Below are 15,196 nucleotides of genomic sequence, written 5' to 3'. Positions count from 1 at the left end.
AGCTTCACAGATCCTCCTTTGAGTTAAACATGAGTAACACAAAGGTATTGGTAAATAATTAACCATGTTCTCAAACCCATTTAATTTACAAAACCTTAGAGGGACAGTAATATTTAACTACATTCAGGGTACATGTAGTTACATTTTCAATTTTTAAATGAGGGCGTGCGTATTCTGTAAATTATTTAGGAATTACAAATCAACACAGAAATAAACACACATTCTGAAATGAGAAATCATAGCAAAAACTACCTAAATAATGAGAGGTTTGCGGAAACACCATGTGCGAATAATTTCTCAACTAAGAGAATGGCTCTGAAAAGAACCAGAGGTATAACTCTTCAGAACCATTCTCTTAGTTGAGAAATTATTAGCACATGGTGTTTACGCAAACCTCCCATTATTTAGCATCTACACCATGCAAAGCCTCAAATCTTACTTAAAAACTACCTATTTTTTTTGCAACTTCTAATACTAACAGAGCTCTGCAAAAACTATTCCTGTAAAACTAAACAAATTTTCCCAACATGCGTGTGTATTCGGGGAATTACAATGTATGTAGGAATTTCTCCAACTGATTACTCAGGAATTTGGGGATACCTTGGAATTACCACGACCCAAAGGTCACAAAAGGTCACCTATTAGTTGCCTAGCAACCGTACTGTTAATTATGAGCCGAAAAAATTCTTTTGGAAGTGGAGAACTGAACTCAGCGTGCTGCCTGCGAGGCATGTGGCTGATCGAAAAATGCGATAGTATACATGCCCAATAAATCATTTTAGTATAGACTTACGAGTAGGTGCCACTATAGATTTCGAAGTCTGAGTGAGAAATTTGAATCGAGTGGATCCTGACTTGAGCGCGCTCTCGCAAATTAATAAAAAAGGAGGTTCAATATTTGGGCTTCGCCTGAAATTAAAAGTGTGGGTGGATTTTTTATGCTTGGCAATATTTTATCTTACCATCTCAGCCAGATGTAAATGTTTTTGATCAAATTATTAAAATTTAGGGTTTTTACTGACCATGGGCGTGTGCAATGTCATGAGTTGCATAAAGATACATGCGTGTAAGATACAACATTTGCAACTACTGAATCGTTATGAAATACGGTACCTTAATTGACTGTACACTTGTAAGTGAATAATAATCTCAAGCAGAAAATTATAAAATGAACATTAGAAAATGCATGTCAAAATCAATTTCGGCGTTTTTATTTTTATTTTTGAGTAGCCAAGGTATCCAAGATACACAATACGCATTTTTGCTGGGAAAACAATACCCTCAAAAGTGGGGAAAAAAATACCCTCAAAAGTGGAAAAACTGAAGAACTTTTTCACTGCCATTGGCAGCCCAATGCATTTTTTTTTTAAAGCCGTTTTCGTGACATGAGGTCAGTGAAGTTCCAGGGACACTGTCGAAGTTCCTGTGGCATGTATTTGGAGTAAATGAAGCTACATGTACAGAAATATATTTGGTTTCCTCGGAAAGCCAATGATTCGCCCTTTAACATGATGTCTTGAACAGTTAAAGGTGGGGGTTATTCCTCGTTATGATATGGCAGGTCACTGTTCTTTCTTTCGAAACTAAATTTAAATCTCAAAGAACACCCCTCTATAATACCTGCATGTATATACATGACCTCCCAAAATGATAAATCGCTACAAATTTTCCCTGAAATTTTCTGCCTTATTGTTGACCCTTCCCAATTATAAAACCCTCCCTCAAGATAACCCCCGCCCACATATTCTTCAAGACTGCATCATTACATCCCTTGTGACACATTTTAATGGGTCTCTCAAAAGTACACTGCCATACCCGACACCAAATTTTTCCGGCTGATTTAGAGAAAATCACCGCGCAGCGCTTGAAGCTATAAGCGGCCGTCTGAGATTAGAGGGGTCTTTATTATATTTTTAACCTGGGGTTTAGTGCTCTGATCTTTAAGGTTTACCCCTGTTCAGGGAAATTGGTTAAGTAGAGCTAGGCTCGCTGGGGAAATTCGCCAAGATTTGCAGTTATCGATGGCTGGTCAGTGTTGAGACCTGGGCTGTTTTTTTATTAAGCAGAAGATTTTGGAATATCACGCACTTCCAGCCTAGGATCTAATCCTGGCAGGTGTTGTTTGTGTTTTTTTTAGTCGATGATTGTTTTCTTGTACTTTTGTTGTTTTAATTTCTTTTTCCTTCTTGTTCTTCTATCTCAAACCCCATCAGGGTAAATATATTTGATTTCTAAATGTCATGAAAAAAAGCCCTTTGTTTTTGCATTTTTTTTTTCTTTTTTGGGGATTTGTTTTGTTCTTCGCAAATCACAACCGAATGTACAATGTACATACCCCGGCCTAGTTAAAGGTAGAGTAGATCATTTTCAGCTATCAAAAAGTAACGGACAAAATTACTGTTGAAAAGCATGCTTGGTTTAAAAAATTTAATGGCACTCAACTCGTTGTGAAATTATTCTTTCTTGCATGCTGTCATTTTGTAGAAAACAATATGGCCATCTCCATAGATGGGTCTAAAGACACAGTTTTGGAAATTTCTGTTAGTAGTGCGATTTTATTTGGAGAAGCCGTGAATGGGTGCACGCAAGCGCCGACACAACGCACATGCGCGCACGGTTGCTATAATTCGTCGGTTTAGCGTGTGACATCACGCAGCTGCAATCGGTTGAATGAGGTGTCTCAGACACTGATCCTACAAATATTGTTTTCTCTGAATACACAGCATTCACTGAGCTAATTTCATCAGGTTTAGTTGTTAAGCACCCTTTCCTTAGATTTTGAGCACTTTCCTTGCTTGAAACGAAAAAAAAAATGCACAAAATGAGAAATGAATCTAGATCTTTATACATGAACATGTACTCTCATGTGCAGTCAAAATTCCAATAACCAGCATTTGTTCTTGTCATGATTTTTACCCATTTGCTTCTACTTTCTCTTGTTTTCTTCTAGTTCTTCTATCCCGTTTCCACCAATTTATTTAACTCATCTCCAGAAAACCTTTTGTTTGGTGTTGATTTGGAAAAAATGTAGCAACCTGACGCCACGTTTCTCTTCATATCATCTCAATGAAGGTCATTCATTGCAAAAATGATGATAAGACATGAATCTGGGACTGAGAAACATTTTCAATTTTCTTGACTTTCAATAGACCTTGCACGCAATCGCAGTATTAAGTGGCGTCAGGTTGCAACATTTTGTCTGTTTTCCTTTGTGTTCCTGCATGCCAAATCACACAGACTGATACACATATTATTCTGGTTTCTATTTGGCGTCCCACAAGTCAATTGCTTTCATTTCTACACCTCCGGCACATTTTAAGTACTCCTCCCTACGGTTCGGACCGTACCATTCTTGACTGACAAATAACAATTTGCTCAAAATCAGACTATTTTTAGACTGTCTGTCTTTGTCTTCTAAGCTTCCTCATGTTGCCATACTAGAGTGTAAAACTGTTGGATGGGCTGCATTGTCAAGTACAGGAATAATAAACAAGGAAATACGGAGAATGTGCCAGGGCGCCACTGTCTGAAATGTTTAGCTCAAAAAATAGCCACCTTCATTTGACTGATATCGCAGTCACATTTTACTTCGTATTTTATTCTACATGTAGGTCAAAATGAATTTGTCTGCTACTTTAACAAATTAACAAATGTTGATGATAAGTTTGTTACAATTACAGTGGGGCAGATAGGGGAAATATGTTGGGGATTGTGCCTTTGATGATACAAGTATGAAATTTGGCACACAGTCAGAGTATGTCATGAGAAAAATATCTGACTATAGGGCCATCGCAGATTTGTCCTTTGAAAAAAATATAGGTAGAATAACAAGCAGTTTTTAAAAGTTTCAAAATGGCTGCCAGCTTGTTAATCTACCTATATTTGTCAAAGGGCAAATCTGCGATGGCCTTATAGCCAAATACCTTTTCTTAAGACATACTCTGACTGTGTGCCAAATGCCATGCTTGTATCATCAAAGGCACAATCCTATATTCTGCCGTACTAAAAGAAGATTGTATCCATGAACAAAAATTCCCAATACATGTACATGGTGGCATGAAATGCTATGTTTTTCAGTGGCAGGGTGTGGGAAGAACTGCTCAGTCACGTACGAATGTAATGTACATCATTGTAAATTATTAACAACATATAGGATATAACATGTCTAACCCAATTGGACAAAACGTTTATTCTTCCAAATGAACCACAAAGGGAACCTAATTAGGTGTATTAAAATAATTCTTACAAATTGAACAAAGAAATTGACTGGAGCATGGTGTGAGCCTGTGACCTATGGATTGCCGTTCCAGTGCTCTACCCACTCACAAAACCACAAAGGACTGTGTTCAAAAAGCCTCTGAGAGGATTCGTACACCCACCCAGTTAACAAAAATATTAACTGAAAACCAGTTACATGTACATGTATAGTGTGCAATAAACAACACATGGCATTTTTGGTTGGTGACTGTTTCTTGCTTACAGTAAAACTTCTCTGTGCTTACCAAATTCGTCCATGCTTAGTAGCTCCACAAAATGCCCCAGTACCGATATGCAACCATAGTGACTTTCATCGGATACCAAAAAGAATAATGGTCCCCATGACGAGAATTTTTTATTCGATGTAGAATTTCCCCAAAATTTCCCTGGAGAGATTTGGCCGGGTTTGGTTTCATTGGTTTGGGATTTTTCCGGTGTTTTGAAGTGTAAACATTCTCCAATGAGGTTGGGGAGTTGGGATTGTGAACGATGGCGAGGAAAAAAAGACCAGAATTTGTCTGGTTCAATAGAACGACGGAAATATCCTGGATACTCCGGAATTATGTCTCAATGCTGATATGATGTACAGCATGCATGATCAGGTAAATGTAGATACGTATTAGTGAAATGATGTAGTGTTGTGCATGTTCGAATAATTTAGTATTCGATTACTGGATATTGGATCCAATAGACTATTCAAACATTGATACTAAGTTGAAATCATGAATATCCTTTACAGGGTGAGTAAAAAAAAAAGGAAACCCAAATGGCAGAACCAATTTTTCAATGAAGATCAGCATGTAGTAGGCCTACTATCAAAATCTAGGATACGAAAGCCCAATCAATAATCATCTTCTCGAGACAGCGGACACTTTTCCAAATATTCTACTGGTCTCAGCTAACGATAATTTTCAATTACGACAAGATCCTTGACACATGCGACACTTGTAAAATTTTAAAATCTGATTAATTGGGGCGGCCAGTGTTAGAAAACAAACAGTATGGAGTACCGAAGTGAATTTGTCACGTGCACAAAATGTGCCTGAAAGACGTTTGCGCGTGATTCAGCCCGTGAACCAACTCCATTTGTTTGCACTACACTTTCCGGTTCTAAATGACGTCTCACTTCGGTACTCTATATTATTGCTCTCCTTGAGTTTGACTTTATCTTTGGAAGTTTTATGCACCATGTTTGGAACAGAAGGCACATTCTGTCAACTGATAGTGCACCATGTTCGTTTCGTGCATGTATGTTGCAAACCCCCAAAACAGTCTTTTGCAAGTTCAAAAGTACTGGGGCAGTTTTACATTCGCCATCTTTCCACCCCTTCAGTTGTCTGTTCACTCAGCGCATCCCTCACACCCTGACAACAAGGCAACTCTTAACACCTCGACTCTGTCAGTGTGTCTTTAGCTGCTTCTCATCTGAGTGGTAATCTAAAGCCTCATTAATATGGTTCCGTAACAGTCTGTGGTTAGTGTACGGGTAACTCAAATGTCTTGCACGTATGCGACGCATACTGTAAGTGGGTCATTCTATGAACTTAGGATCCAACGTGTGACATGTATTCCTGCCTTTCTTTCCCTTACTTCTTGGCCATTCAAGTATCATCAATCCTAACTCCATAGAGGCATTTTTGCTAGGATGCAACCTCAATCCTGCAAAAGCCTTCAGCTACATGTACCTCCATGTAAAAAATGCATACTGAGTCAATCCTCCAAAATCCTCCGTTATTTCTTGAATGTGGTCCTCAACCCTGCAATATCCTGTGGCAATCCAGGTCAATACAATGAGACAGAGCCAGTGACATCCTGGAGCAGTGCGGAGGATTTCAAGTATAATTTTGACCTACAGATTTATGCACGGCTGAGCATAAACAACACAAGCCACAAGGTCTGTCCAAAGACCTTGACACAGCACATCCCACCGGTACCAATCAGCCACACGTTTTTGCCTTATAAACCTCGATCCTGCAAAATCCTCCATTTTGCAAAGAGGACTTTGGAAGATTTGGGAAGGTTAGGGTTAACAACCCCCAAAGCCCTTTTGGCTAAGGACCATCCTCAATCCTACAAAATCCTCCACCTGCCACCATTTAAAATGTACATGTAAACTGGATTCAGCCTCAATCCTCCAAAACCATCCATTATTTCTTGGATTTGTTCAGGGGAAGGATGGCCATTTCTTCAATCCTTCAAAATCATCAGATGTTGGAGCAGTGCCGATGATATCCACAAGCAGTGAGGATGATAAATGAACCTAGTATAATCTAGACATACCTTATGCACGGCTAAGTATAAACAACACAAGGTATAGCTTAAGACCTTGACATAATGCATCCTCCAAAATCAACTGTCACTAAAATTGCAACTTTAGAGATCTCTATCATTCCAAGCTCATGTTGACTAGCGCCCTCCATTGCGGACTTCAGATCAGGGCCTGAACAACCCAACTACAATGTACCGGTACATGCACCAAATGACAATGGCATCATTCACAATATTCTCCGCGATAACCGCTCTCCGATTTCCAACCCCGCTTTCGCCATCGGGGATCAAACGTCTTTAAGCTGTCTGATCTTGTTAGCCTGAAAAGTCTGTCACCCTTACGGTGCGATTTCAGCGAATCTGCCTCGAGTGAAAGCACTCCATAAGATAGCTGGATGGTAATTCCATTAAATGGTTGACGGCTTTTCCACAATTCTCATCTCGTAGTATGTTTAAATCCCTACCTGTTTTACACTTTAATTTTAAAGGTAAAGTAGACCATTGTGCATTTGTTTTTGTTTGAACCAACAAAAATGCTCAAAATCTAAAAATGACCTAGTAGTTTCCTACATTTCCGGTGAATCAGCCTAATTAGTGCAATCAGAAAACAAAACTTAGCAAAAAACCTGCTTTGAAATCCACCTCCCATGTCACACCCATAAAGTTGTAAGTTGTAACCATTAGTGTGGACGGACCATAGAGCTATATTAAATTACTAGAGCACTAACTTTGTGTACAAAGTACCGGTACATGTAATGCTATAAAATGCTATATAACCCTGCTATAAAATGCAACAAGTTTCAACAACGGATTCTGTTGTATTGTGCAGTGAACCCAGTGCTTGGCATTAAGCAGTTACCCAGCTAAATGCAACCAAATGCGACAGTACATGTAGATTCTGTTGTATTGCCCTAGGAGCAGTTACCCTAAAAATGCAACAAGATGCAATGAAGTACAGGGACTTGAGTTGCCTGCTAAATGCAACAGTATGCAACAACCTTTTACAACAATACCTTTGTTGCTTTCTGTTGCATTCAGCACGGTTTTAATTGAATTCTTTAGAACATGCGACAGCAACCGACTGTGCTACGGGTAAATGAACGTCATTTTTTTCCGAGCGCTTATTGTCTCGGGAGAAAACTAAGACAGAAAAATTTCATCCTACCTTGATTATCCGATCCCCTTTCTGGACCCCGGCTCTGAATGCGGCGCCATCTAGAGGCCAAATGGAGAGAGGCATTTAGCAAATAGTTCATGAATTCATACCCCATCTTGGGTGTAAATATATCAATGTCACATGGTTTGAGGGTAGTTGGTTGATATTTACTCCTCATGGTAACGGAAGCAGTTTCAAGGTGAACTGAGGACACCACTTAGGCTATCAACTTGCAACACTGAACGGAGTTAATATCAACTGTTCACCGTCCCACTCAAGAATGAACTATACCTCACGAATAATCAGTTTCCATTGTTACTAAATATCCTTAAAAAAACCCAAGAAATTTAACTTCTACATACAAAGGCTAAGATTTGAGAACTGTTTAACCCTAACCTCCCCAACTCCATCAAAATCCATCCTCCCATTTTGGTGGATTTCAGAAACTTGGTCTGCCTGGCCTGGTTTGACTTAATATTGATGGAGTGTGACTTGGGCCTGGAGGCCTGAAGCAGTGCTAGGGGCATCTGATTGATTTTGCCTAGCATCCTGTACTGCTCTTGTCATACAAAAATGTGCCTTATGTACTAATTCCATCAATATCCACTAGTACTTCAGTGGTGGATTCCATTATGTCATGCATTGGCAGCAGAGTGAGTGATGGAATTTGGCGGACTTGGTCCAGTACTATGAATAAGGGAATAAATGTGTGCTTCGGAGGTTTTTATCACTCTGTTTAAGACCACTTAGAGTCTGGGTGCTGATAATTACCCGAGCCGGAGGCGAGGGTTATTATCAGCACCCAGACTCTAAGCGGTCTTAAACAGAGTGATAAATACCGATCGAGCACAAATTGATTTCCATTCATAAATACCTTTTCGGTCAAAAATATCAAATAATTTGTTCAAAAAATCCCGATTTTGTTAAACAAGTTCACTTCATGCTTTTTGAAACATCCCTCTAGCAAATAATGGAGTGTTCAGCTGGCGAGTAAGATGTAAACAACCCTTTTATGGAGATTGACGCGCGCGTAGCATGTTCTGCGCGATGTCGCGCAGAACGCACCTGGGGCGTTGCGTTTTGAATTTAGAACTATAAAATTCTGACTCGCTGGTAGTGTTGCGCATGCCTACGGGAGGATTGTGAACGTTCAACCAGTGAAACGGTAAGAGGCACTGGATTTTTAGGAGTCCACATTTTATTGTGACACTTGAAAAGTGTTTAAGACCAGCTAACCATGTCTTTATCATCCGTTTAAGACCGGCCACGTGACGGGCTCTCGACCAATAGGAATAGCTAAACTGTCTGAGGTATTAATGAATAATGTTTCTTTGACAATTTGTATCACCCCTAAAACATCTTTAACAAAACGGCTGTAACAGTTTTCAGCCAGAACAAATTCAGTAGGACTATGGTCAATTAATTTATTAATTTATTTAGTTTTTTTTGCATGCATTTGCAGCAGTTAAAACGTAAATCAACAGTTCATTGTGTTTGCTGCAATGTTTACAAGGCTTTGCTGCATGGTGTATCGAGGCTGACCCACTTACAAATAAAAAATGAAGGGCGATGTTCTCAAAACTAAGGTGGGGCGGCACCATTTTTTCCTTCAATTTTTTTTTTGGAATATAAAAGATTCAGGTTCTGTATGATTTTCTAAGTTGGTTTGGAACAAGGAAACAACTTTTTTTTCCATGGCTTAATGGTTAAACCATAGTCATCATTTTATAATAATGGAAAATACAACATTTGCAAACATCAAAAAATATGAATTACCAAATCATTTTGAAATACCTTACTGGACTATTACTGTTAGTGAACATGGTGAATGACAGTCTAAAGCATCCTGTAAAATCATGGCACCTGGTATACTGTCATTTAAAAAAAAGAGGTATTTTTGTATCAATTTCCAATGCTGATCGGCCGATCAGCGTTAAAAAAAACTGGCTTTTTTTTCAAATACTGGCCCCATCGCACTTGTTTGCAATCGATTACACACCTATGAACGGGTACAAGCCAGCTAGACTAGTTCCCTGACCTTACAATTCCCCAATGTATGTAAACTGCTCTGTTTCTTCTTAAATGGAGTCAGGGAACCAGACTACAGGAAAATGATTGTTTTTCTTGGTTTTTATAGCATTTTCGAACCCCAAACCTCAAAAAAGTCAGTGTAACTATATTTGCTATATATTTCCAACCCCCAAATTCCATCCATTACTGAAAATTACAACAAAAGCAAATGATGTATATTCCCTTTAAACCCTGAACCTGAAGCTGTGATTTCAGAACTGGCTAATTAATGCTTACCATCTTTGACGCTTTGAATGAAGACGGGATTGTCTCCACTCACAGTCAGGCCGTAACCCCTCTCATCTTTCTGCACAATCACACATCGCTGAATCAGTTGGGGACCTGTCAATGGAGCACATGGCTAGTTAGCAATGATACGCAGTGCTCATTGATCTTTTATCCTTTGTGCCTAATTAAACTATCGTGGTAGAATCGCGTCAACACAGCTTTGAATAAAGACTCTCCTGAAGACGGTCAGAGCATACTGACAGGAACGTCGAGTTTATACATGTACCTCTGGTTCTTTTCATTATTATTTTATTATTATTATTATTAATCATTTTGGTAATGAAACCCAGGATTCCTCAAAAGCGCCCTAGGCACTGTAGCTCGCAAGCCTGAAGAAACCTGTGGAGAGAAGACAATGAGAAGAAATTACAGTTTTAGAGGTGGGAGGAAAAGCCCAGGAGAATATTCTGGGGGAAACCCACGGAATCAGGCAGGGACTGAAAACCCAATCCACATATTGGCCCAGGCGGGATTCAAACCCGGGTCACAGCGGTGGAAGGCGGGGAAAGTACCACTACGCCAACCTGACTCCCCTACGCCAACCTGACTTCAGAACCATTCTCTTAGTTGAGAAATTGTTTGCATGGTGTTTCAGCAAACCTTTCATTATTTCGTATCTCCACCATGCAAAGCCTCAAATCTTAATCAACACAGCTTGTCAAATATTGTCCACTTACATGGCATACAATGAACACAGGACGCACAAATCTGAGTCAAACAAAACTTAATGTACACAATTCCATAGGGGTTGTCTAAGGGGCGTGGCTAACTTGCAAACGGCGATGGTGAGGGGTAGTGTGGTAGTGAAGGGGGGGGGGAATTTCCAGGAACACTTCAACGATATTTCTAATCTGAACGTTGTTCCCACTCAGCCACAACTAAAACTCTCTACCAGAAGCTTGGAATATATACAATGTATTACATTGTAATACACTGTAATACTTGTAAAATATGTTATTACAATGGTGAATACAATGTAATACAATCCATTGTAACACCATCTGCTGCATCTTTACATTATAAATAGCCCATTTCCTGGATGTGGCCTCTTTATTTTGCCAAGCAGCAACAGAACATTTGACAGTCATTAAATATCAATGCCAAACACATTAGAAGATTGCTTTTTCTTTTCCTTTCAATAACAGAATATTGGCAGGACTTGTGCAATACCCACCAATTGTGCATACAGGCGATTGTTACCAAAAGACTTCTGTATTCAGTTTTAAAACAAAGTCACTGAATGTTGGAAAATCACAACATAATTTAACAGTTAAAATGTAGTGCAGATCAAACAGTAGCAGAATAAACAGAAAGGGCATCACACGCCATGTAAAGTAATAGTGGCTGGGCTCTACCTTCCCCAATCCTACAAAATCCTCCATTGTGCAGGATGGTACACTCTTTGTACCTACCAATCGACACCCATGTAAAGTTATGGTGTTTGGACTCTACCTTCCTCAATCCTACAAAACCTCTTGGTGGATTTTGAAGGATCTGAGAGGGTGAGGTGGAATAAGGGGTGGGGAGGGGATGGGGGAGGGGATGGGGGAAGGGGTGGGGGAAAGGGTGGGGGAAGGGGTTGAGGAAGGGAGGTTTAAGGGGTGGGAGAATGGGTGGTAGTGGGGATGTCAGAAGGGGTGGGGATGGTGGTGGATGGGGTGGAAGTGGGGGTGGAAGTGAGGGTGGGGATGGGTTGGAGGTGGGCATAGGGTTTGGGTGGGCACTGGGTTGGGGTAGGAGACGGAGGTACGGGTGGGGATGGTGGTGGATGTTAGTGGGGGGTGGAAGTGAGGGTGGGGATGGGTTGGAGGTGGGCATAGGGTTTGGGGTGGGCATGGAGTTGGGGTAGGAGACGGAGGTAAGGGAGGGGATGGTGGTGGATGATAGTGGGGGTGGGGGTGGGGATGGGGATCGGTTGGAGGTGGGCATGGGGTTGGAGATCGAGGTGGGCGTGGGGTTGGGGTAGGGGACGGAGGTAGCTAGGGAGGGGAAATAGCAGAGACTTACCGTACTGATCTTGGAAAGTTTCCATGGATCTGTAGATTGGTCCCCTAACCCTGGGGGAAACACGAGCAGATAACCTGCAAAGATAAAACCAATACACAAAAATTAGGAATTTTTGTTAGACAGCACAAAATTGAACCGGTGTGAAACCTTTGATTAAGCATTCAATCCCCCTTCGTATTTTTTCTTTGTTCTCTTTAAAAAGTAACTATGACCATATAAAAAAATAGGACTTTTTTTTTTCATCATTCGCATTTGGTATCACTCAGTTTCAAATCCAGGAAATTTGAAAATTTCTTAAAATTTATTTATGCTGGAGGAAACATCCATTAGTTGACTTGTGACTCATACTGTTCTGTGCATTTTGGAGACTGTTAATATTTTTTGAATAGTTGAAATTTTAAAAATAATTTCTGATATTCGGTGGAAGATCGACCATCGAGTATTCGGTTGATTCATCAGCACAACCCTAATCATGTTGAGTTAAATCACCACTGTACTTCTGAACTCTCATGTAATGCCCTCTATCATCACGTCCATACTGCAAAGTCATAATCATCTTGCCGTCAGCTTAAGATACAATTCTTTGTTACTCATCCTGCCGCCGGGATACCGTACCTGTACATTAAAATCCTGAAGCCATGCATAGCAGGCCTGTTTTAATAATCAACGCAAAAAAAAAAACCGACCGAGGTGTACTGCGCAGCCTGTCTGCCCTCTGCATTACGAGCGGACAGCGAAAGTTGACGATCAGAAACCGTGTCGGAGACGGGCGACTGTCTTAATGCAGTTGTCACACGTATCAAGGGCACGCATGAGCTGTAACTAGTAGAACACTGTTGGACTCTGTCTACATATTACATCAAATATAGATCCTCGTTTTGATGTGGGTTTCCTTAACCTGATGTATACAATATGACGCATAACTGATAGAGAATTGATAAAAAATGAAATCTGACCATGAAACATTGAAAAAAATCATACAAAAACAAAGAGCCTAGCTTACAAATGCATGTGCCTGTAGTCAATAAAACTACGGTACGTGAAACATCTGCACATCATTGTACGGCACAATGTACCGGTCTGATGCTGCAAAAATCCATGTTGAAGGCCAAGTAATATCAATTTTGAACAGGTACATTACATGTACCTTGTAGGGATGTGGCTGTGCAACATTAATATGTACGTTTTTTTTACATCACAAAAAATACAAGGCACACCCTGTAAAGCTGGTCCCAGTGTGCACAGAATTATTTTCATTTGATTCATAACGGCTATTCACTGAAAGTCTTCTCATGCATTTGGTCTACGTCTGGCTTGAGTTAGCCCATTCATTGGTGTTATTGGGTAATCCTATATGATAGCACTGCCCAGCTCACAAATGAAAGTCTGTCAGTCAGTGAGGTTCTAGGACTCTACTGGTAGGTTGGCTCTCTTGGACCGGCAATAACGCCTTTCACGGCAGTTGCCATGCAAATAGACTTTGTTCACGAGTCGGCCATAAATTGAAAGTGAGGTAAACTCTTCATATTTGGAAGTTGCCAGTAGAAATGAAAGCAAAGTAAATAGAAGTTCATTACAAATTAAACCAGTCTGATCTGATGAATAATTACATGTAAGCTTTTTTATGATTAAACAGCATGTACCGGTATACTGGTACATGTACCGGTACATGTATGTACCCTAATGTTTTAAGCCACAGTTAAACAAAAATTTAAAGTGAGGCTTGGAATGCACTCCAATCATAAAATAGTCTGGCTGCTGGCATCGTCTCATTCAACAGTTTCCAATTTATAAAATAGGGGGCCTACGTGTAGATTAAACACAATCCAAAATGGAGTCCTCAGTGAATAAGGCCTATTGAGGACACAGCCAGATTCCTACTGGCGTAGCATAAACTGCATTGCATTGTGGGCTTGTGCCATATTTCCACGGCTAACGCAATTAGCCTAATAGGTCTACTAGTACTCCGTAATTGAGTTACGTTGTGTAACTCTGGCAGCTAATGGATCTGACCTTTGTGCTAAATACAGTAGACTAGCTACCAGTACATGGACGGTAGTACTCCAATTCTCAGTAAGGTTTCTTATCGTTTTTAAAACAGTGAACAATGAAGTATCCTTAAAACATTAGATGAACATTGTGTACCGCACGTACCGGTACATGCGTGCTCTTTAGAGGGCCAATCTTCTGCATGATTTTGAACCCTAACCCCTTGAGAAGTTCAGTGATTTGTACATGCAATAGGAACCTTCCTCACTCTTGCAAAATCCAACACCCAAGCTGTTGGACTCTGATTACGGTGGTATGTCTGACCCCATGTAAAGTATTATCAGTTTACTAGTGAGGTACTCACTCCAACAGATTCCAACAAATGCAGTTGGATTTTGAAGACTTTGGGTGGTTAGGGTTAACTCTACCCCCCCCCCCCCCCCCGGCCTTTTAGCTAGGAACCATCCTAACTCCTGCAAATTCCTGCCAATTGCCACCATGTCAATATTGCCTCAATCCTTCAAAATCTTATCAGTTATTTCTTGAATGTGTTCAGTGGAGGGGTGACCATTGCCTCAATCCTTCCAAATCCTCCAACAATCACTGTTAATAGGTTGAGGCAGTGCGGATGATATCAAGCATAATGCAGGGCTCAATTATGCATGGCTGAACACAATGCTGGGTACAGCATACCAACTCAACACAATGCATCCTCCACATTTTTTTTATCATTCAGCCTCAATCCTGCATATTCCTCCAAAACGGCCCGGAGGAGTTTGGTGGATTGAGGGTGGTTAGAGTAAACCCTGGAACTATTGACATTGAATCTTTAGCTCTGTTCCCACCATGCAAAAAGGCCTGAGAAAAGTCTCAAGCTTGAGAAATTTTACATATATACCGGTACTTGAGCGTTCTGACAACCCTTGAGAGAGATTAACATTTCACTTGCTACTCGGCAGGCTTGAGAAATCTTCTCATGCTTGAGAAATTTCACATCAATGCAACCATGTGAGAGGACAACTTGGCATGCTACATTAGCTACATTAGCTGAATCATGTTGCGTGTTTTGTAAATTCACAGTGAACTGGGTTGCACAGATCAATTAGTGAGGGACGGTTAGCGGGAAACTCACCAGTCACCATGAAAAATGATAAACACACA

The 15,196-nt window shown here is 40.4% G+C and overlaps 1 protein-coding gene across 12 annotated transcripts in view; it reads right to left on the bottom strand.

Annotated features, from left to right (window-relative positions):
• Positions 1-15,196, bottom strand: part of LOC119733277 (rho guanine nucleotide exchange factor 11-like) — a 98,460-nt gene that overhangs the window by 64,393 nt on the left and 18,871 nt on the right. For all 12 annotated transcript variants that reach the window (XM_038206876.1, XM_038206867.1, XM_038206869.1 and 9 more), the window contains exons 2-4: positions 12,047-12,120; positions 9,989-10,093; positions 7,691-7,740 (exon numbers count right to left, since the gene is read on the bottom strand). In XM_038206876.1, the coding sequence (XP_038062804.1) occupies positions 7,691-7,740; positions 9,989-10,093; positions 12,047-12,071 (180 nt within the window). In that variant the 5' untranslated portion in view covers positions 12,072-12,120. The remainder of the gene's footprint in view (positions 1-7,690; positions 7,741-9,988; positions 10,094-12,046; positions 12,121-15,196) is intronic.

The sequence above is a fragment of the Patiria miniata genome, unplaced genomic scaffold, assembly GCF_015706575.1.
Source record: "Patiria miniata isolate m_02_andy unplaced genomic scaffold, ASM1570657v1 HiC_scaffold_25, whole genome shotgun sequence".
NCBI classification, from domain to species: domain Eukaryota; kingdom Metazoa; phylum Echinodermata; class Asteroidea; order Valvatida; family Asterinidae; genus Patiria; species Patiria miniata.
Note: the sequence above shows the minus strand (reverse complement) of the source record. Positions and strands in the feature narration are given on the sequence as shown.